Source organism: Xenopus laevis, chromosome 9_10L (genome assembly GCF_017654675.1).
Source record: "Xenopus laevis strain J_2021 chromosome 9_10L, Xenopus_laevis_v10.1, whole genome shotgun sequence".
NCBI lineage: Eukaryota > Metazoa > Chordata > Amphibia > Anura > Pipidae > Xenopus > Xenopus laevis.
Genome location: NC_054387.1, coordinates 76,473,849 through 76,498,196, shown reverse-complemented (window position 1 = coordinate 76,498,196; position 24,348 = coordinate 76,473,849). Strand labels below are relative to the sequence as shown.

Here is a 24,348-nt window from a genome sequence, read left to right as displayed (position 1 = left end):
AAAATGGCAATTTTCTATTTATGATTACCCAATGGCACATACTACTAAAAAAGTATATTATTATGATAATGGTTCATTTACATGAAGCAGGGTTTTACACATGAGCTGTTTTAGTATCTTTTTTTTTTTTTTTTTAACACAAATGCTTTATTGTCACATCCATAAAAGCGTCACATACAGCATATTCAAAATAACTGTGGAATGGCACATACAATGACCTGCATTGTACTCAGTATCTTTTAATAGAGACCTACATTGTTTGGGGGGTATAGTTTTCCTTAAAGGTTCATGCACCCTGACAGCATAAAATGGGCAGTGTTTGGGTGGGGTGCTATGTGGCCAGGTTGGTGCCTGGTACACCACCATTTCACACGGCAATCCTGCATAAATCTAAGACATGACAAGACGAGTAAAATGAGCATTATCAGTATCACTTTAAGTTGCAGTACAGCTTCATTGGAAGCTATATTTACTTGCCTCTCTTGCAGGAAGAAGATTTTGAGGATGATGACGACGATCTGAGATCCGATTTGCATAGTGGGAAGTCAGTGGAAGTTTTTGATCTGCCAGAAAGCGAAGACACTAGTATATCTCTGGACATGGATTCATCACAGCTGGCACTTAAATTTAAAGAGGTACAATTACCATACTCAGTCTTTATGCCACTGTTACAGTGCAGACAAATCTGCGTACTCAGGTCTCTACTACAGCCCACAATTACGTTAAACTAAAATCAAAATTAAACTGGCATTATTACTTTACTGAAGCTTCACTAAACCACTGATTCTAATGTATTAATTCTGCTTTTATGCCTGTTCTTCTCTACCCTTTTTATTTTAATGCTATTGCAATAAACACCAATTTAAAAATACATTTGCTGACTGCCATGATTGGTAATGTGTCTCATGACTGTAAACCATTGCAACCAAAGTAATACTGGGAATAGCTGGACATTATTGCTATCTAGCTATCTATCTAGCTATCTATCTAATTTTAGACAGTTGGATTTGATTGCAGTATATTATGTGTTTTAGTAGACCAGTGTGATGTGTGCAAGGGGATCTTGTTTTTGTAAGACTACGGGTAGGACTTCACGGATAATTTCCGTGCGATCCGATGTGCTGTGCAAAAACACAGGCGTCACGTTGGACGCAACAGAAATAAGGTAAGTAATGGAAATGTCAGATGGAAGTCACAGCGTTAATCCAATGCGACACGACTGCCGGATGCAGACGCTGCATCTGCATCCGACAGTCGTGTTGCGTCGGATCAACGCTGCAACACTATCCGACAATGCTATTAACTTTCTGTCACATCGGACATGACGCCTGCGTTTTTGCAAAGCGCGTCGGTTAGCTCGGCAATCATCCATGAAGTCCTAGTGATGCTGCCAAATAGTTGAGGAGTATTTTTCTGTATAGGGAAAGGCAAGTGTAGGGGTAGATTTATCACAGGCTGAGATACTTACTTGGTATTTTCAAGTATTGTTGTAGTTTTCTGCCAGAAAAAAAATTGTCAGCTGAAAGCAATCCATTCAAAAGTGCAGGCCAAGCATCAGTCATGCACTCCCTTTGCTGAAGGTTCTGGGTGGTGCACCTGGGCCTGTTCCCTGACATGGTGAGTTGTTCTCTTTTTTTGTACGCTTTTGGACCCTTTCAGTTTTTGCCTATGTTATTTTGGCCTAAATTATTCCTGCACTCCATGTAATCAGAATTGTTTGAGTTTTCACTTATCCTTACTTCTGGCTAGATGGACGAAATCTGCTATTAATTGTCACACCTTTTGTTTGTTTTTAGCTTCAGCTAAAACATGCAGTCACTACAGCAGAAGTTAAGCAGCTGAAAGAGAGGGTGAGTTACTATGCTGGTGCACACTCCAAATAAATATAATATAATAATTGTCTTTGCAATAGAATATCTTTGTGTGTGTGTATATATAGATATAGATAGATATAGATAGATATATAGATATATGTGTAGAGATATACAGTGGTGTGAAAAACTATTTGCCCCCTTCCTGATTTCTTATTCTTTTGCATGTTTGTCACACAAAATGTTTCTGATCATCAAACACATTTAACTATTAGTCAAAGATAACACAAGTAAACACAAAATGCAGTTTTTAAATGAGGGTTTTTATTACTTAGGGAGAAAAGAAATCCAAACCTGTGTGAAAAAGTAATTGCCCCCTGAACCTAATAACTGGTTGGGCCACCCTTAGCAGCAATAACTGCAATCAAGTGTTTGCGATAACTTGCAACGAGTCTTTTACAGCGCTCTGGAGGAATTTTGGCCCACTCATCTTTGCAGAATTGTTGTAATTCAGCTTTATTTGAGGGTTTTCTAGCATGAACCGCCTTTTTAAGGTCATGCCACAACATCTCAATAGGATTCAGGTCAGGACTTTGACTAGGCCACTCCAAAGTCTTCATTTTGTTTTTCTTCAGCCATTCAGAGGTGGATTTGCTGGTGTGTTTTGGGTCATTGTCCTGCTGCAGCACCCAAGATCGCTTCAGCTTGAGTTGACGAACAGATGGCCGGACATTCTCCTTCAGGATTTTTTGGTAGACAGTAGAATTCATGGTTCCATCTATCACAGCAAGTCTTCCAGGTCCTGAAGCAGCAAAACAACCCCAGACCATCACAATACCACCACCATATTTTACTGTTGGTATGATGTTCTTTTTCTGAAATGCTGTGTTACTTTTACGCCAGATGTAACGGGACGCGCACCTTCCAAAAAGTTCAACTTTTGTCTCGTCGGTCCACAAGGTATTTTCCCAAAAGTCTTGGCAATCATTGAGATGTTTTTTAGCAAAATTGAGATGAGCCTTAATGTTCTTTTTGCTTAAAAGTGGTTTGCGCCTTGGAAATCTGCCATGCAGGCCATTTTTGCCCAGTCTCTTTCTTATGGTGGAGTCGTGAACACTTACCTTAATTGAGGCAAGTGAGGCCTGCAGTTCTTTAGATGTTGTCCTGGGGTCTTTTGTGGCCTCTCGGATGAGTTGTCTCTGCGCTCTTGGGGTAATTTTGGTCGGCCGGCCACTCCTGGGAAGGTTCACCACTGTTCCATGTTTTTGCCATTTGTGGATAATGGCTCTTACTGTGGTTCGCTGGAGTCCCAAAGCTTTAGAAATGGCTTTATAACCTTTGAAATTGAACTCAGGTGTGATAAACCACAGTTAAGTTATTTTTTAACAAGGGGGGCAATCACTTTTTCACACAGGCCCATGTAGATTTGGAGTTTTTTTTCTCCCTTAATAACGTAAACCTTCATTTAAAAACTGCATTTTGTGTTCAATTATGTTATCTTTGACTAATAGTTAACGGTTTTTGATGAGCAGAAACATTTAAGTGTGACAAACATGCAAAAGAATAAGAAATCAGGAAGGGGGCAAATAGTTTTTCACACCACTGTATATATATATATTGTTTGATTTATTTATTTTTTGTTAGAAGATTTTTATTTTCATTTTACAAAAACAAAGAAAATTTAAGCAAGGGAGCAGTTACACAGTATCTGTTACTTGCATCAAATTTTACATCATGCCTACGGTAGCATTAAGGTGTTAAACATATAATTCATTCTGGTAGAGGTATATGAGGGTTGGCGTCTAACCATGGTTCCCATATTTTCTCAAACTTCCCAGGTGTGCCCCAAGCATTGTACGTCAATTTTATTTGGGGTAGTGTACCATTTATTAGCTCAACACACTATTGGAGTGTAGGAAAATTAGGGCTCATCCATTTCATAATTAATAACTTTTTCGCATAAAACGACAGCAACAACAAGTGTAAAAGTGCTCTTGATTTTTGTAATGTCTCATCTAATATACCCAATTAGCAGGTCTCTGGAGATCTAATACCAGGGAGGGATAGGTAGACAATAATGCAGTGAGTAACTTTGTTCCAGTATGGTGCTACCATAGGGCATTCCCAAATCATGTGGAGAAATCCTGTCTCTCCCATACCACATTTCGCACATTTGCCTTCTTTTAGTTTAATATTCTCAAATATTTATATAAGTTCCAGAACCTATTTCTTGCCTTCTCATTAAATGCTGGTTCATCGGTGTCAATATGAGAAAGCCAGGCAAGAATTTCAGCTTTTAAGTTTAAAATTCTTTTTCCGTATTTTTTTGGTGTTAATGAGTTACATAGTAGACAATGTGAGCAAACCTGGTGGAAATTCAGAAATATTTGTGGAATCCTTAGCAGTAGCATACATGCCAATATTCAGTTTTAAGGGAAAAAAAATAGTTTTCCATAGGCACTCCCAATCATTGCCATTCAACCCCTTTCTGGAAATAAAGCTCTTACACAGAAATGTTATTCCCTTCTAGAGGAATGAATCTGGCATGGGGCTCATTGCAGCCGTTTTGTTCACCGCAAACAGCTGCTATGTAGGTGGAGAGAGCTTATCCAGGCAATGAGTGATGGCAGCTGTATTACAAGATGACTCTTTCACTACTGTGGATTACAATGGGAGTGCTCTGTATAGAGCTATATAGCTGCAGGCAATTTTGTTTTACTGTTTGATGACTCTGCTTTGAGTGTAGCAAGGCAAAGCAAGCCCGGCCTTGGTTTTAATTTAATTATACAGTATGCCTTGATTAGTTAACATCCCACAGATTGTTGCATTTGTTAAACTCCTACTCTTCTGTTACCTCTGCCTTACATCATTGCCATTGATCCCCATAAAATGTAATCTGCCTTTGGCTCGAAGAAAAATGGTGCATTAGTCTCCTTAGAAGTTGTTTTTATATGTATGGGGATGTTTTTATTTTTTATTTAAGATAAAAGCAGCTGAAGCTGAGAAGTTAGATTGGGAGTCCAACAAGCAGAAATACCAACAATCTGTAGAGGAAAATAAGGAAAAAATAAAAAAGCTGGAGACATACTGGCTAGAAGCGCAAGCTCTTTGCAAAACTGTCAACGAGCATCTGAAAGAGACTCAAGAGCAATACGATGCCTTGGAAAAGAAGTATGCCAAAGCCAAAAAATTGCTCAAAGACTTTCAAATAAAGTAAGTACCAAAGTTCTGTAATGGCAAGAAATCAAGTGGATTATTCTTAACTGTTGGTCCACTGTTGTTGTTGGACTAGAGCATCCTTCAGTATTGAATCAGAGGTTTAGACATACTAGGTACTGTAATTCAGCAACATCTGAGGGTCCATTGTTAAGAAACAGGGCTGTGCAGTATTTCTCATCTCTTCCTTATGAGGCAAATTAGTACTACCATGCGATGCATATGTTTTACCATTGGCAATTTACATTAATTCCAGTCCAATTTTGTCTCCTGTGCTGGAGAAGATTAAGCACAGGCAACAAATGGTCCCATAAAAGCTGCCACCTCTTCCCCACTAGACTGAGTGGGCCTGTGTATGGGACTATATTGACAGCAATATTTGGCAATAATAAGGCAGATCTCTGTTGAGCAGGTTTAATACCATTGTTTGAGGACTGCATTGGTATGTTGATGTGTTCCAGATCTCCCTAACCCCCATTAAGATCTGATCTGTGGCCCAGGAGCCAAATGATTGGATCATCCAAGTGTATTGGTGGCTAAATCAAGTAGCAATTCTTTAATTCATGACTACCTTGCTAAATGAGTGTATCTTACAGTGTATTCAGTGAAGTAAAGCTATTTGTGCAAAGACAAGCAGTCCTCTGCACTCGCCTATAATCTGTATGCTCTTAATGACTTGATAATGAGTGCAGAGGATCTCTTGTCTTAGTCTGTATGAGTTTTGTGGTCGCAGCCTCATTGCATCTCCGCCTAATGGTTTAAAATTTAGTGACAAGCACAACTTTTCCTTTTTTTTTTGCTAAATCTATTTGTGCGTCATGTTGTCGTGCTGTGAAACTCTAAATTATGTGAGCAGTTTACATAAATCATTTTTTTTCTTGTATAATTTGCTTCTAGGGAGCTGGAATTTGAGAAAAAAGAAGTGGAACATAATGAACTTTTAAAAGAAAAAGACAGACTACATAAAGAAAAAATCAAAATCCTAAATAGCAGGGTAAGCCAGTGACACTTGTCATTTTCAAGGCAGTTTCTGTTCACACAGTTTAGGCTGCATTTTACCGACATGAGAAATAGATTGGAGCTTCCCTCGGTTAAAGGTGATACTATCCATTTACTACTGAGCGCCGTACAGCATTGAATTCCCTTTCTCTTCCAACCAGCAACAGACGATCGCTTGGGTATTCCCCAACACCTGCCTAAATTAGGGGTGTTGATCAAGAACCTATGTGCAGTAGCACCGCTGAATCCAATTGCTGGGTGCCAATTAAAAATGGATATTGGCCCGATATCGCGGGCTGTAGTTTGGACACCCCCTGCCATAGACGTAACAGTTATGATCTTTCTTGGAAAATCTTCTTGGATCTTTCCAAGAAAAAGAGTTTGTTTCAATACACATGTGTAGACCTTAATCGTCGGATATACCGGTAGAAACAATAGAATTCTACCTGTAGCTGATGATTCAGCACTAACAATGGCCTTCAAAGGCCCCTGATCAAAATTTTCTGTCCAGCCCGATCGACGAGCCGACCTATATTCAAGTGTTCTGCCAGCTCTTTTCCCACCATACACGCACCGAATATCGTACGAAAATTTGTTTCATACGATATTATCTGTGCGTCTATGGCCACCTTAACTGCTGATACATATTGCCCCCAGAATAAAATACTTTTAGTAGCAGATTGTTTTATTTATATAGAAGTTTGCTTTTCTTTTTTCCCCCCTAATTATTGCAGGGCAAGGGAAAGGAACAAGCAGTGAAGGGAGGAGGGAGGAAAATGAACAGGGCAGAGAGGGGGTTAAATGAACAGGGCAGAGAGGGGGTTAAATGAACAGGGCAGAGAGGGGGTTAAATGAACAGGGGAGAGAGGGGGTTAAATGAACAGGGCAGAGAGGGGGTTAAATGAACAGGGCAGAGAGGGAGAGAAAGGAACAGGGCAGAGAGGGAGAGAAAGGAACAGGGCAGAGGGGGAGAGAAAGGAACAGGGCAGAGGGGGAGAGAAAGGAACAGGGCAGAGGGGGAGAGAAAGGAACAGGGCAGAGGGGAGAGAAAGGAACAGGGCAGAGGGGGAGAGAAAGGAACAGGCAGAGGGGGAGAGAAAGGAACAGGGCAGAGGGGAGAGAAAGGAACAGGGCAGAGGGGGAGAGAAAGGAACAGGGCAGAGGGGGAGAGAAAGGAACAGGGCAGAGGGGGAGAGAAAGGAACAGGGCAGATAGAAACCAAAAGGAACAGGGCAGAGAGAAACCGAAAGGAACAGGGCAGAGAAAGGAACAGGGCAGAGAGGGAGATAAATGAAAAGTGCAGGGAAAGGGCGGGGGGAAAGGAACAGGACAGAGAGGGAGAGAAAGGAGCAGTTCAGGGAAGGGAAAACAAGCAGTAAGGGTTAACAGATGTCTGCAGGGAAGGACAGTGTGACATCACAGACATGCCCACTAGGCAGAAAGAGCCTTGGTAGTGGAAAGTCTTGGACAGGAAGTTGCAATACAGATGTTTTTTGCCCAAAAGGTATTAAAATAAAAACTATTTCTTCTATTTCACATTATTTTACATGGTTTGATGCATTGTGAAAATGTACCGTATGCTATATGTCCCCTTTAAAGATCATTTTGATTCATACATTTGAAGCATTCCTGAAGTGTTCATGGTACAAATACTTAAAAAGTGGCAGATATTTGATTTCTACATTCCTCTTGTGCTTGTTTTAACTTGATGTTGCTGGTGTGAATGCAAATGTTGATGAATGTTCACCTACCGGGAAATCCTCTTTCTTAACAGATTTCAGATCTCGAGTACAAACTGTGCAATTATGAGCAAACTGTTCAAGGGTTGCCAGACCATAATAATCATACAAATGAGAACATTGCAGAAATTGGTGATAAGGATCCAACTTTGGTACAAGCTTGTGAAGCTCTGGAGACGGAGAGCTCTCCAGTTTGTGACGATTTAGTACCAGGTAAAAAATTCAGTACATATCCCAGAAATCAGTGCCAACTATTTAGCCACAATATAATAATTGTACTTGTGTATTTCGTTACACACGTTTACTGTTTCTATTTTCAAGTCCAACTTGATTGCACAGTACAGTTGTTAGATGAATGGAACTTCAAGACTTGTAAATAGTAACCAGTGTACAATGTGCACATAATACATGTATAGAATACAAACGATGGGTGAACACAAATAGATTCACTATAGTATACCAAAGGAAAAGTTACCAACCTCATTGCAGGTTTGAGGAAGCTTTGGGGAGGGGTGCAAAACAGATAAATGTAAATAGCAATAGCAAATAAATATTACAAAGAATATAATAAGAAACTGTATCTTTCACTTTGTAGTCCACCCAACACATTTTCTCTTTTGTGCAATATGATTGTACAATAAAAGCAACTGCAACTGAATTGTATCTTGTAACACAGCACTGTCACAGAATACATTTAGGGGCAGTGTTATCAAAATGTGAGATTAGAGCTCCCCTCAGAAAAACGCACCCACCTTCTATTCATTCCTATGCGATTTTTAGAAGTGTATTTATCAAATGGTGTTCTGTAACTTATATCTATTGATAAATACAATTGGAAAAATCCCACAGGAATCAATAGAAAGTGGGTGAGATTTTCTGAGGGGTGCTCTAATTTTGACAACACTGCTTCCATTTTTATCTTAGATTTTGATGAATGCGTTGGAGAAACTCAGCGATTAGACACTAGTGCACATAAAGCCAAAGCACAACTTGCTCTCAGAGTTAAACGACAGCGGCCATCTCGAAATAAATTCAAGGAGCCTTTCACTGGGGAACAGAGCATTGGCTTGGAGGTGAGAAATCATTTCATTTTTGCACAATATGAAATTATAGTGTAGTGTATAAGTTTGCTTAGCCACTTATATATTAATTGATTGGTTGTGTATCCCAACCTGCAATAACAAACACAGCTCAGTTTATTGGTTTAAAAAGAATTGCCCAGTGCATGAATAGTCCTTGATACAATATGCCAGACAGCATGACGGGCAGCCCACATAAAACATTCTGCCACATACTGCCTAACCATAAATAATAGCCTGTTTTTTTATAGTTTTCTACCATGATTTACATGCCTCTCATTATACAGGATGATGCAGAAGAAAGTATCCTAAAAATGGAAAGTTCCAGCCCATCTGAAAACAAAGTTGAAGAATTGGATGAGCAGACTGTCTCACCCTCGTATCCATATGAAGGTCAAAGAACTGAAAAGACTCGGGAAGCTGAAAGTTTAGGTAGCCTTCTGGAGTCCGATCCCTCCATTCCAACTTCCTCCCCCACACCCAGGACTAACACTGAACCCATTCTAACCAAAAGTCAGGTTCCCACTGGGGAAGGGGTAGATCAGACCTCCCCTGAAGCATTCAGTAGGAATACCAAGCAGAGAGAATCTAAAGGAAAAGGAAAAATTATTAAAGGTAAGCTTAGCTACCAGGCTTAGCAAAATAAATTTAAGTCATTGTGCTTACTAGCACTTTGCAACTTATAGCAGCTGACTTGATGGAAAATCTCTTTCAAATTGATTTCAGTGTGACACATATTTTTATTAAGAGGAAAGTCCAGTATAAAATCTGATAAAACTAAGGCCCTGTGTGCCCAGGTGTTTTCAGAGGTGTTAAGGGCAGAGACACATGAGGAAACTTCGTACGACTTAGGAAAACAAAGCTCTCGTGGTACCATCCCACCAGCGTTTCAGTTTGTAGCCGGCGGTAAGGCTTTTCAGGGCAGGGCGACTAAATCTCCCCGAATCTTCGCATGTGTCTCTGCCCTAAGGGTGCAGCTGAAAAGCTGAATGCTTCAGAAGGTGGTATTGCATGTATGCTGTGGCTGCATCCATATCCTGTGAGCCAGTCCTCCACTCACAGTAAATGCAAAGCTTGACAGCATGTATGAATGCATCTTGAACGCTACTTTAAAGCCAGCGGGTATGAGCGTTATGAAGGACCAAAATTATGTTCTGGGTATCGTTATTCAAGTAATTCCAACGTTTAACATACTTACGTAGTAGTAGTAGTTAAACATAATAGGTAGTGGTTTGAAAGCCATAATAAAATAAAAAATACCAAGAATTTGTGTTAACTTATTTAAAAGGTAACTAATCCCCTCTCTGATTGGTACTGGCTTCCAGTGCACATGTTCATAATTGGAAATCACCACCATGGAGCTTATTTTCAGAAACGTTACTGCAAAACATGGCTGCCTCCACAACTACTCTGCATTTGGGTACCAGCTACAAAGAAACTCTTAACTTCAGGTTGATGCAATTGGGAAGGAGGCATGGGCAATTGTTGAAAAATAAATGGAGGTGGGGAGTTTAATTGCTTTTAATATCTCATATGTACAACATGAAGAAAAGATTAGACCCATGATAGCAAGAACATAAGGCATATCACATTTCTGATAAATAGGTTTCTGTTTATTTTAATTGTTTTTCATTGTCATGTCACACATTTGCTGTGATCACTGATATTACCAGTGTGCATGCTGCCCTACCAATACATATGCATGTTTGAATGTGTTTCTCTCATTGCAAAAGGCGGTTAAGCGAGTATTGATTCCTACTAGTTTTGTGTTTTGCACACTCACTCTCTCTCTCTCGTCGGTGATTGGCCATCACAGTCCCTGCACTGTGGGATTTGATAAAAGGACATTTTTGCTTGAGTACTTAACTCTATGTACTTCATATAAAAAATCTTTCATGTCTCTCTTTTACACCACTTAAAACCACTTGTTTGGCTTGATACATGTCTTAATAGACTATCTTCAAAGGGCGCATAAAGAGCCCTTGGTAAATTTGTTTTAAAAGAATCAAAACCCCTTCAAATAAAAAAGGTAACGGAGTATTTCATAATATCATGGGATCCAGTGAGGGCCCTGCAATGCTGTCCCTAGTGTGCAAGTGTACCAGTTCTTGAAAATAAATATCTGAGCTGTTCAGTACATTATCTTCTATTCCAAGATGCCTTGGTAATCAGTTCTTGGCAATTTTGTCTTATGCCTCCCACTTGTGCTCGGGGTATATAAGATTGACTGGAGGTAGGGGATAGTTCTCAGACCTATTATTGGATATTCTGTGGGATGGAAACATGTCACTAACTCGGCTACATTTTCAGATGAAAAGAGAAATGAGGAAAAAACAGTGGAATCCAATGAGAACACAGGGAAGCATAGAAGGCGGTTTCCAGATTTTGGGTAAGTAACAGAACTCTAACCTTTAACCTTAGTATAAAATAACTTAATATGATACAATATGAAATTCTGATAACATTTGTGGGTGGTCTTAATTTTTTTCATATTTTGTGATTTTCCTTTCATTAAACTTTTTGTTCAGCTCTCCAGTTTGGAATTTCAATGGCTATCTGGTTGCTAGGGGCCAGTTTACCAATGTCTTGATACTGCAAAACACTGTTATTGTTCTACAACTGACCATGTAATTCTAATATGCTGAATTGATACTGCTATACATCTCCTTTTTTCTTCTGTGTCCTACCTAGGGTTGCCACCCTTTCTAGAAAAAAATACCAGCCTTCCTATATAGATATCTTTTTTTCCTATTAATAAAATTGGGATCAACCATCATTTTTACCGGCTAGGTGGCAACCCCTAGTCCTACCCCTGTTACTTGAAAATAAAAAGTTAACTATTAAAAAAATAAGTGAACTGCATTTTAGGTAGGTTTAATGTTTTGTATTTGTTTTTGTTTTTTAATGCCATTTCTTTTGTTATTTAGAGGACTGCGAAAATCTGGAGGCAAAGGCAGAAAATCAGATAAAGAGAATCCTAGAGGATCCTTGGACAGTCGGTAAATATAAATATATGCATAATAGTACAGACACTGATAATCAGTGGTTATTTTCTTTATTCATATTGCAAACTTCAATCTTAATAAGTGCTACTAATTGAACACATTGCTATGCATTGACTTTTTCAGGCACGGGGATTACAAAAAATTAGGGCTTGCATTGAAAATTTTATTGAAATACGGGTTAAATTTGGAGAGTTACGGATATTATTTAGGGATGCAATGAATCCAGGGGTTGGATTTAATCTTGGATGTGCTATGGGATCAGGGCATCTCTCGTGCCTGGTACAGCAAGGTGCCACAGAATAACTCCCATTGCTGCACTGACTACAGACGGGCACACTAAAACTTTAACTTTGTAATCATTAGGAATATGTCATGGGTACTATGGACACTGATACTAGTTTCCATTGACTATTTTTTTACAGGATGGCTTATTAATGTCTTGGAATTTTTATATTGACTAGATTGTAAACTCTTAAAGTCATGGCCCAGCAGTCTTGTTTTGGGATTGCTACATTATAAAAACAAGTATTAATGAAAGCTGTCATAATGATAGTTTGGTTCAGTTGCAGAGTTGTCATTAATAAAGGTAGAATGCCTGCTAAGCATTAACATTTGAATAAACTGCTTAAATTATCTTGTTAAGATGGCCATACATGGGCAGATTTGGGTGTGTGGCTTTAACCTGAATCTCAAGGTAGTACTTCACCTAACTTTTAATAAATGTCCTGTTCTTAGCAGCTATTCATCTTCCAGTTTCTTCATTCATGCACACTGCCTGGCTGCAAGGGTAAATTGTACACTGAAACTCCATACTGGAGAGGGAAGACAAAAAAATAATAAACATTTTAAAAACAAAGAATATTACAGTCTACATGCAGCAGGCACCATGCGGAATGAGGGGAGGACTTTTATCCATGCACACTGCCTGGTTGCTAGGTTAAATTGTACACCAACAACAAGGGAGTTTCTGAAACTCCATACTGGAGAGGGGAGGAACAAAAAATAATAAAACATTTAAAAACGAAGAATATTACGGTCTACATTAGAGTCTTGCAGCAGGCACCCTGTGGAATGAGGGGAGGACTTTCAGGTGCGGATATAGATGCGGGTCTCCTCTAAATTTCTTATCTTATGTATATTGCCTATATTTTACTTTTTTTTTTTTTTTTTAAAGTTTTACAAAATTTTACTGTCCTGCCCACTTTTGATGATGTCACTTCCGGTTTGCAGCAACATCACTTCCCTTTTGATGGTGGTCGGCGGGTTGCAGGTCAGGTTTGCGGAGAAGGCAGTTGTGGGTCGGGTATCAGATTAAAGTGGGTAAATATGCGGGTTGCTGTTCAGGGTCGGGTCTTAGAAATTGGTTTTTGCGCAGGACTCTACATCATGCTAAAAGTTAAATTAATGATAACTTCCCCTGAAAAGCTGTAGTTACACAAAATGCTACCTTAATGAACTAGGAGGCACAGTGGTGTACTTTCCCTCTCTCTTTATTTTGCATTTAGCTGGAGGGAGATATGTGCCTGCAGTTGCACAACAAGGAACTGGGTGTGTGTTTAGCTGAATGTCTGCACCTACAAAAATATATAAACAGATCAATTAGAGGCTGTATCAGTGTGCTTGGGCATGTCCCATGCTTACCTGCACAACACATCAGAATTTGTATATCTACAGTATCCCATTGTAGTTGAACTGAGGGAACTAGCTGCCACAGACACAAAGATGAAGTTGTACGAATATTCGTTTCGTACGATTTCTGTCGGCTAATGATATCTCTGCATGTATTGCCTATCTGACGATATCCAAGGATGACTGTCACTACTATTTGTTGGATATAACTTTCATACGATTTCTGTCTTGTCAATTAATTGCCAGAACATCTTCTTGTTCTTTTTACAACTTTATTTAATCTGAATGGTTAGTGGTAGATCGGGAGATTGCAACGAACAAGCCTTCGTTGAACATAAGGATATATTTGCATGTCTATGGCCATTTTAAGGCCTGTCTTGCAATAAGTCACAGTAGGGGGGCACAAACATTGGCTTTCTCCTGCAATTTCATAGTGCTAGGGTTATTTGAACCCTAGCAACCATACAATGATATGAATAAGAGGCTGGGATATGATTAGGAGACATTGGGAAGATGTGTATACCTTCTGGGATTGAGCTTCATCGGGAGGTATATATCAACCCCCCGGAACAGGACTTATACAAGATCCTTTTTAGGTGATGTATTGTATGTAGGCTTCTGTATTTTTATCCCTTTTTATTTTGTAACTGTTTGCTACTCTGTATGTTGTTTTGTAATCTGATCTTTTTGTATAGTTTATGCACTGTCCATTTTGGATTATTAAATATAAAATGTAATGTTTGTCTGCTGCTCAAAATGAACCTGTGTATGTTGAATGTGTATGTTGCTAGTTACAAGGAAAGCTTTGTCTGCTCAACACTGTACCCCTATAGTAAAATATAAGGATGTGTTGTATGATCATCTGCTGGTGCAGGGGGTTCAGGCATTTCCCATTCCAGTGAATAGAAGACAGCGGGGCAACATTGAGCAGAGGAAAATATTCCTTTTACCATAGAAGCAACGATTCCCTGCTATTCTCTTCTGTCTTTTGAGGAAAAATTATATCAAGATTAATCCTGCTTAAAAAAAAGTGTATTTCTTCTGCTTCTGTGCAGAGGTTCCAGAGACTTGCTGGAGGAGGCCGACAATCAGTCGCTATCTGATTCTGACTCACCAGTCCCCACTTGCATGCCGTTTTCTTGGTTCGGAGAAAGCCACAAAGAATCTCCCTCCAGTGGCAGCCTGAACTTCTCACAGAGCGGCCCTGACCTTACTGTGGAGCAAAGCCAAGAGAGAAGCAAGAACAAGGTACATTCTCACAGAGGAAACATTATGCTGCCTCCATAATGAAGCCTTTGTGTATTCCCGAGACATTTGTATCATATGTCCTCTGCTTAGCCGGCAGCCTTTCATTAGTGCTTCCTCACTTTTTGTCTAGGAAAGGCTTCTTTGTTTTTTAAAACTAATGCCACACAGGGCTGATGCTCGGCCTAATCAGCCAACCCTGGTTTTCATCTATATCAAATATGCATGGACACAACTTTGTATGAAACGCCAAGGTCTACAGCTTATATCGGCACATGTACAGTTAGTGCTAGGCCTGGGCTGTATAATAATACAAATAATGCTGGCCATACGCTAATGGATCCACTGCAAGTTTGCCAAACAAGCAGATCTTTGCTCAGTGTGGCCAACCTTGTGCTTGGTTTTAAGGAACAGTAGCGCCAAAAACAGGTACTGTTGTCCTGCACTGGTAAAACTGATGTGTTTGCTTCAGAAACACTACTATAGTTCATATAAACTAGGGATGCAACGAATCCACTATTTTGGATTCGGCCGAATACCGAACTGAATCTGAATCCTAATTTGCATATGCAAATTAGGGTGGGCTGGGAAAATGTACTTCCCCGCCCCTAATTTGCATAGGCAAATTCGGATTTGGTTCGTCTGGGCAGAAGGATTCAGCCAAATCCGAATCCTGCTGAAAAATGCTGAATCCCAAACCTGGATTCGGTGCATCCCTAATATAAACGAGCTGCTGTGTAGCAATGGTGGAAATTGAAAAAAGGCTATATGGCACAGGTTAAATAGTGGATATCAGATAACACCATTATGTTCTACAGAGCTTATCTGCTCTGTAACCTAAGACTTTTCTCCTTTGAATGACTGCCCCCATTGCTACACAGCAGCTTATTTATATAAACTATAGTAGTGTTTCTGAAGCAAACAATCCCGTTTTACCAGTGCAGGGCAACACTGCATTATATTTGTATTACTTTAAAACAATTACATATTTTGTTACTGTTCCTTTAAGTCTGGCCTCTGGGTCCACAATCTAATTCTTACATTGGCCTATGCAGACCTGTTGGGAAAGGACACCATTCTGATGTAGTTTTTCCCTGCAGGATTTTCTAGCTTTTTTTAGTCTGTTGGGACAGCTTTTATGGGTACGTGTAGGGACAGCTTTTAATGCGCATGAGTATGGTCACCTTTATACCGACCAGCAATGTAATAAGTGAAAAACTCAACATTTCGGGGTTTGAAGTACACCTTCCCTTTGTAAGGTTAGCATTGCTAATAGTCATTTAACATCCATAATGGATTATATTCTATATTATGGGATTACAGATTTTGTGAATATGTAGTTTATGTAGAGGTACCTATGAAATGATACAGGGAAATATGAATGAGAGCCAAATTCATGTTTATACAGAGCGTGAATTATTATTTGGAACAGTCATTTCCCATAGAAAGGCACAGGGAGAACATACTAAGGGTAATTGTGTTTCCCCACTCAGTAAGTTTTGTTTGTTACATTTCTGTTGATCTGGTGCCATTGATCATACAGCTATAGCACCCCATCACATATTTGGATCGGTCAGACAATCCTCACCTGCTTAGCAGTAACACAAAGCACACACAGCTAGTGGAAGGAAAAGGTTAAACGCATTGCTAATCTCTAGCGAGTAAAAGTCTCTGTGTTATTGGAATTTAGTAAACTGGAAGACATGCATGCCATTTACTCCTTTCCCATATAAGTGCAGGAACTGCTGATCATCATTCAAACAGAGGGAGGCTGTAAAATTCCACTTGTCTTCTTTCCTATGCTGCAGAAACATTGCTCAAAGCAGCTGATGTAGAACTGCAATGTGTTTTACCAGCCTTGCACTGGTACTTATGTGAGGTTGTTCTCCTTGTGGCCGTGGCTTGAGGAGGGGTCTAGTTAATGCCATCTTATCTCTACTTGTTTTCAGAGTAGAATGCTCATAGATGATTCATACAGTTACAGCCCAGGCTCTGATCTGTCAGGGTTAGTGGCAGAGCCAAGTCTGTCAGGGCGCTCACACACTTTCACCTTCTCTTCGAATGAGGTGAGTGCCAAAGTGTGTACTTGGTGTTGTGTTAGCAGTCTGTCTGTCTTTCACCATAAAAGCATGTCTGTTGTGTTTGACTAGCGCTGTACAGTGAATGGGTGGGGACAGCAGAATAGCTGTATTATATACACAATGCTGTAATCATTATGAACCTAAAGTGCCTCCCTTGTTATATCCAGTAATAACTTTCTGCTTGTACCACCTACACATGTTCCATACTGAGCATCCACTGTCTCAATTGGCTCAAGGCTGCTAAGTGGCATGAGCCACAACCCCATCCTGGGAAATACACATTTACTTTACTACAGTCAAAAAATGGGCAGTTTTAACATATGTGCCGTAGAAACCCATATGAGCACACAAACACCTCAGCGTTTGTCTAGAAATATGGTTACCGTTGCACTATTTCCAAACAACTCCCTGATGAGACTAAAATGAACAGATCTACAGCAAAATCATTTTGAAGTTGACATGGGTCCATACTTCCTTACTTCACTATGTTTTGTTTTTGTAAACTGCTCCACCCAGATTAGAAGGATTCTGTCTCCCAACTGCAGTTATCCGAGTTCTCCCACCATTGTAATGTGGGATTTAGATCTGGACACTCTCATGGCCACTTCATAAAAGTCCAACTATTATTGGTCATTGTGTACATGGCCCATGATCTGTGACACAGACTCTTCCTTCTGACTCTAAGTTCAAGAATATGCTCCATGGTGTCTTGGTCATCCCTTGATTTCATTCTGTCATGCACTTACCCTGGCCGCAGAGCAACTCCAAAACTTCAGTAAAGGATGGTGGGCTTTTCTTGGAAGTTTTCATTTTTTCTCTGCAACCTTTAAGCTTGAATTTATCTGGGAAACCAGACAGAGTATGACACACACAGGGAGCACGTGGAAGACAAAACACAGCAGGAGACGGCAACCTATGAGGACCCTCATAGGTTGCCTGCCGGTGCCCCATCAGCAGTTTGTATGAGCTGTGAACAATGTGGGCAGTTTCAGTCTGGGTCTCAGGTGTAAACAGTACAGGCCTTTAGGGGTGTGAACAATAGAGGTGTCACAAGTGTGAACAATACAGGGGGATCACAGGTGTGAACAGTACAGGGCTTTAGGTGTGTGAACAATAGAGGTGTCAGGTGGGAACAATGCAAAAGTTTACAGTCTGAATTTGAGGTGTAAACAATTCAGGAGCCAGTTAATCTCAGTACTGATAACTTTTAAAGTTTACACAAGGTAAACGGTCACATCAGACAGACTTTTATGTGGGTGCCACATAAGGGGGGTTGCAGGCCACCAGTTGGACAGCCCTGATCTACATTGTTACCACCAGACCCATCATAGTTTCTTTCTGGCCATCTGCTGGTTCCTACTCCCATCTTCACACCAGTCTGGCCAGTTCTCTTTATGTGCTGAAGGCCCTCTCACATGGCTCCTCTGTCTTCTCTCAGACTGCCCTCCGGCTGCTTCCAGTGTTCTTTTAACCTGCTTTGAGATACCCCCACAGCTCACCTCCTAACTGACCAGATGCCAAGACAAATCCCTCAACTTGCCCAATTCTAGTTGAGCGAGTTCCTCACATACGGAAATGCGTTCTGTGGCTCCAGTAACAACATATAGCCCCTTCCAACCACAAGAAACCCTTTGATATATATCATTTGGGTAAGGCTGTGACTTGGTTTCCTGGACAACTGGTTCCCTATGAAGGATACATTACCATATACTCTGGGTAAAACACAATTGTCATGATCACATGAATCGATACAAGAAAATTCCAGATGGCAATTTCTTACACTACCATAGGCCTGTATATTGTATCTGAACTCAAATCTGTCTGGCAGTTGATTGAGATTCTTTCACCACAGTTTGAAAGTCCATCTCTGTGGTCTTTGGCCAAGTTTTCTCTTGTGACCACGTCCAACATTAAGCTCTCTGGAGAAGAAATTGTAAAAAAGCATGGACAATCTCAAGGCTCCAATTGTCTGTCATCTTCTCACACTTCTCTGCTTCTCTTTCTTTTCTCAACTTTCAGTTGGTGCACACAGACAATCCATAGTGGCTGAAGGTCTACTCTTTATGTACCTGCCACACAGGAATGACTTTTTATCAAACACGTTGTTCATGTCTGAATTAACTTTTAGTATGATGTAGAGTGTGATGTTCTGAGACACTTTGAAGTGGTTTTCATTTTTGATCATTTGTGGTTTTTGAATTATTTAGCTTTTTATTCAGCATTTCTCCAGTTTACAATTTTAATCAATTACAATCTTGTTGGTAGGGCCCAAATTACCCTAGCGACCATGCATTGATTTGAATAAGACACTAGAATTTGAATATTAGAGAGCCTGAATAGATAGATGAGTAATACAAAGTAGCAATAACAAATGTGTAGCCTTACAGAGCATTTGTTTTTAGACGGGTCAGTGACCCCCATTTGAAAGCTGGAAAGTGTCAGAATAAGAAGGCAAGTCATTAAAAAACTATAAAAAATGAGGACAAATTGAAAAGTTGCTTAGAATTGGCCATGCTATAACATACTAAAAGATAACGTAAAGGTGAACCAACCCTTAAAAGATTTCTTAAATTATACAATTTTCATTTTTGAGTTTTAAACTATGTTTGTGTTACAAGTATATTTGCCATTCCAACTCTCCGTGGCGTTGGTACTAGATGGAGCCATAGTAATAAAGGGGATGCTCAGTTTGGATGATCAGAGGCCCATTACCCATCTGTATCTGTATAACTGTCAATGTGTGGCTTTACATCCATTTATAATCTGCTCATTTTGTTCTTTGTGCAAATCTCACATTTTATATTTACTTTAATGGAATCCAGGACTGGCCTACAGGTTCCCTCCATCACAGTGTGTGCATGATAATAAAGGGCTTGGGTTCAGACACATTTATATTGTCCCATTCTCTGTATATAACGGATCAGCCCAATATGGCTTGGTAGTGGGTTAAAGGCACAAATGGATGTCACATCTGATCCTCATTGCTGTTCCTGAATATATAAATATTCATTGCTGAACCCAACTATAAAAGTAAAGCAAGATCACTTACATGTGTGACTTGTCTGCATTGGCCTCGCTGCAATGACAGCTAGTGGATCTGTCTTCTTTTATTTATTATCTTTCATTTAGTTCACTGGCTGCTCTATACACTTACTTTTCTACCCGCATCGCTATTAGCTAAACTATAACTGGGACGGGGGATCATGCCATAAACATGAGCCATTATACAAACTTGTCCCAACAATACTGTCTGCCCAGTGTGCTTCAGACTGTTGAAACAATGTAGCAGAAGCCAGTCCTCCTCCCAGTTTTTTAACCAGCTGCTTCTGCTACATTGTTTCAGGAGTCTGTACTAGCAGTGCAGATACTCCTTTTATGAGCAATTGCAATAACAAATAATTTCACAAACTTAAAATGTTTTAATGTATATTGGAAATTTGCTTAAAGAGCTACTATCCTAATAATTAATATATTAAAACAATTATGCTCCCCTTTGACCCTGTCATATTAGGGATTCAAATTTCAAGAATTAAACGATAGGCAACACCTCAGTCACGTGCCTCTGTACTGCACAAAAGTTGTCATTTGTAGAAGCTTGTTGTGAAAGCAGAGCAGCACAAAGTGGCGGATCCCATCTTGGATTGCAGGTCCTTTATCTCCGCAGTTGCTGAGTCTGTGCAGTTTATGGCAGATCTGCATCAGTTCAACTGCTCTTGTTCCTATTGGAAGAATCAGAAACAGACTAATGTATTTGCAGCAGTGCTGTAAATAATCCAGAGAGGAGGTGATCAATTTTACTGTATGTCTTGTGAGACACTTGCTCTGATCCTGAGAATAAATCTGTCCTCCCTGCCAAAAAGCAAGACGTGTATCATCCTATTCATTAATAGTGTGGCTTCATATCTGTCTCCTGTTCCTTTGTATTATTTGATAACATGCCCCTTACATCTATCTGTTGTGTCTTGCTCCAGGTTCTGGATGATGATTCCTCCCCAACGGGGAAACAAAATCAGTGGCACAGCCGGCCGGTTACCAACTGGACAACACAGCAAGTGTGTCACTGGCTCATGGGAATGAATATGGAGCAGTACATCGGAGAGTTTACATCCAAAAACATAGATGGGCAGCAGTTAATGTTACTGGACAGCGAGAAACTCAAGGTACTACTGAGCGTTGAAGCCAATGTTCCGTGTGTGTGTGTGTGTGATTTTTTTTTTTTACACCTGGAAACCATTTAGGTCATTAGAATAACACTTTTATTTCTCTGATTTGTATATACATGTATATCCCATACTTCGCCTCTGTTATTACCACTAGACAGTAGCCCATAGCAACTAATCACTAACTAGCTGTTCAGACAGCAACCAGAAGACCAATAAAAGCAAAAGTCCTACATTATTTTTAAGAGCTACATTCTCTCTGTATATTATAGTAGTGATGTGATGCCATCTACTGGTGAAAAGGCTTCTTTGTTTTTTTTTTTGTTTTTTTCCCATGTGTATAAAGAAATTCTAGATCTAGACACATTGATATTTTCTGATTCGCTCTCTTGTATGAAATAGGACCAGGGCCTGTATGTAGATGTCATTTTACATGTTCTAGTGCAAGGGGTCCCTGAAGTTGTTTTACCCGTGAGCTACATTTAAATGTAAGAAGAGTTGGGGAGCAACACAAGCATTAAAAAAAGTGCCTGGGGAAGCCAAATAAGGACTGTGATTGGCTATTGGTAGCCCCCATATGGACAGGCAGCCTACAGGAGACTCTGTTTGGCAATGCACCTGGTTTGTATGCAACTAAATCTTTGCTTCACACCAGGAATTCAAAAATAAACACCTGCTTTGAGACCACTAGGAGCATCATTCAAAGGGCTGGGGGGCAACATGTTGGCTGGTTGGCGATCACTGTTCTAGTGGATTTGGGGCTCATCTTTCTGTTTCTGTCCTGATAGGCTTTGGGTGTTTCCAGCCAGACGGACAGAGCAACAATAAAGAAGAAGATCAAAGAAATCAGAAAAGCGCAAGAGAAAATGGAAAAGCAGAAGGAGAAAATCATGAAAAAAGGGGCACCGAGGCCAAGTGGGAAAGCAGCAGTCACTGTGGATTCCACCTGCTAAAGTCTATTCCCTCCCAGTCTCTATGTATATACTTGTACAATGGGGGAGCTTATATATTTGGGGTTATTGTATTTCAGATTTTTTTGTAGTGTCTTTTTCTACTTGGAAGTCACCTAGAATCATTTATATATTTTTTTTTCTCTCCAGACTTAAGAAGTGTGAAGTGAAATGTAGTCATTTAGGATGTGTAAGGAGCATTATTGTGAGGCCACTAACACAGTTAGGGTTGCACATGAATGAGCTGTGCTTCTATCTCCTATAAGAACACTGCTTTGTTTGTCATGTGCTCCCGCGCTACATTAGACTTGTTCTTTCACTTAACCACTTCTTAATCCTACTTCATGGCTGCTAAATGTATTAGTGACAAATGACCAACTGCAGCAGCGCTGTGTGTTGTATATAAATGAAAGTAATCACTGTTAGACCTGCTGGGACTGGATGGTTTCATTCGGCCATTGTCCAATGAAAATGTAGATAAATGTTGTTCTGAAGGAAACACCTGATGCATCATTTGTTTTATAACCACTTTCCTACAATGGCTGCCTCACTACACCCTGCCTTCCTTGGAAAGGGGAGATTTTTTTTCATGTACTATGTGGCCTTTAGTCTCTTTCCACTTATTCCTGAAAGGGAACTAAACTTCCAGAAGATAAATATCATGTGAAATTGTTCTTCTGAGCACTTATGCAATTTACATAATATTGTTCTCAAGATACTGACAGTTTGTGCACTGTTAATACAATGAAGAGAGTGCCAAGCCACCAATCAGAAAATGAACTTACTGAGCAGGAAGCATCTCTGGGAGCTTGTCCCTCCATTTACAAACAGCTGTCATTGTATCAACTATGAGAACACTGGTTTGCTTGTCATGTGAGATACTTCTCTGCTCTGACTACATTTACTGATGTCTAGTCAGCCGATAGAACAGAACAGCAGGGCTGCTGTGGTTCCTGATTCATTAAAATAGTGTAACAACTGCTACTGTCTTGCAAACTGATAAGAATTCCTGTAACTTGCAAAAAAGTGCAATCTGAGCAATTTGAGTTAAGTTCCCCGTGAGCACAATAAGTTCTACAGAGTATAATACTCCACGAGTTGCAGTTTGTTTAAGTGATTGCTACGAACAGTGGCTGAGATTATGGTACAGGGAAGGGAGGTGTAGCACTGACGGTACTTACTCTGCTAATACTACATCACTACTACTGATAGGCGCACGTTTCTTAACCCTTGCTGGGACACAGAGCTGCCATTTTTATTCCTATGGATTTTACCAGTATTGCACAATTTATCGGCACAACCTTAGTCTTGAGCTCTTGGATGTTGTGGGACACAGATGCAGAGAGACTGAAATGGGGTTGTGAATATGTCTTTTATGTAGTATGTGAGCTTGGGCTCCATTTGAGGATAGAAATAGTGGGTATAGGAGGGTATTTTTGTACTGCTAAATAGAAGAGATCCGCACAACTAGCATTTTATTGGAATTTAACTAAAGAATTAGGGTAATATATTTTTAAATGAAATTAACCTGTTCCATTCCCTACACAGAGTAGTATAGTGTTTTATATGTGAGCTGCAACTGTTGATTGAGGACCAAATGTTCCATTAGCTCTTCCACTAAATTAACCCCTTTAACAAAAATCATAACATTTATTATCTGTTTTTGTAAAAAGAAAAAAGTTTTATATAATAAAACTGACTCTTTTCTGAGCCTCTGTGGTTGTTTTACACACACACTTGTGTCTGCTGGACAAGCTGCAGTAAGTGGAATCGCACACTGAGGGTTTGTATAGAAATATTAAAGTTGGGGGGAATGGAGATCCCCATGTGACCTGCTGGCTATGTATGCTTCCATCACTACTGACCTCCCTTACACACTCAGTTGCTCAGGGATTCAACTTGTTGCTTTGCTCCTTAGAGGTGGGGCCTCATTTAAATTATACCCTACCCAATATTGTAGTATTTTATATTTTTATTTTATAATAAAAGGAAAGTGTCAGTGGCCTCATTCACATCACCTAAAATCAGTGCAGTGCTTATGAGTTAATATCCACTTCAAAGGAGAAGAAATCTCACAAACAAAGATTACCTTTATTTTCACTCATTTTACTATTCTATTCATTCCTATGGGATATTTAGAACTGTACTTATCAAATGGTGAGTTCTAACTTCCACCCATCGATACATACAAATCTAAAAATCCCATAGGAATGAATAGAACATGGGTGAGTTTTTATGTATTAAGCTCAACTCACATTTTGATAAATCTTGGTGTATGCACATAAGCACTTTTGGGAGATTTAAATGTATCGTAAAAAGGAATGCGCAAATAGTGTAACTATATCTCTCTGTACTTTACCACAAGTGATTTATTATTTAGATGGGTGATAATCACATTCATTGTATAATTTGAGTATTAAAACGACTACATTAT

The 24,348-nt window shown here is 39.7% G+C and overlaps 1 protein-coding gene across 5 annotated transcripts in view; it reads left to right on the top strand.

The window, feature by feature from the left end:
• The window catches only part of ppp1r9al.L (protein phosphatase 1 regulatory subunit 9A like L homeolog), a 52,692-nt gene extending 29,068 nt beyond the window's left edge, over positions 1-23,624 (top strand). For 3 of the 5 annotated variants that reach the window (XM_018235912.2, XM_018235911.2, XM_018235910.2), the window contains exons 7-19: positions 489-635; positions 1,797-1,850; positions 4,795-5,024; positions 5,925-6,021; positions 7,801-7,978; positions 8,690-8,838; positions 9,132-9,459; positions 11,155-11,233; positions 11,772-11,843; positions 14,534-14,726; positions 16,673-16,789; positions 20,776-20,964; positions 21,753-23,624. In XM_018235912.2, the coding sequence (XP_018091401.1) occupies positions 489-635; positions 1,797-1,850; positions 4,795-5,024; positions 5,925-6,021; positions 7,801-7,978; positions 8,690-8,838; positions 9,132-9,459; positions 11,155-11,233; positions 11,772-11,843; positions 14,534-14,726; positions 16,673-16,789; positions 20,776-20,964; positions 21,753-21,917 (1,998 nt within the window). In that variant the 3' untranslated portion in view covers positions 21,918-23,624. The remainder of the gene's footprint in view (positions 1-488; positions 636-1,796; positions 1,851-4,794; positions 5,025-5,924; positions 6,022-7,800; positions 7,979-8,689; positions 8,839-9,131; positions 9,460-11,154; positions 11,234-11,771; positions 11,844-14,533; positions 14,727-16,672; positions 16,790-20,775; positions 20,965-21,752) is intronic. The other 2 variants (XM_018235914.2, XM_018235913.2) reach the window with 2 other exon arrangements.
• The last annotated feature ends 724 nt before the right edge of the window (positions 23,625-24,348 follow it).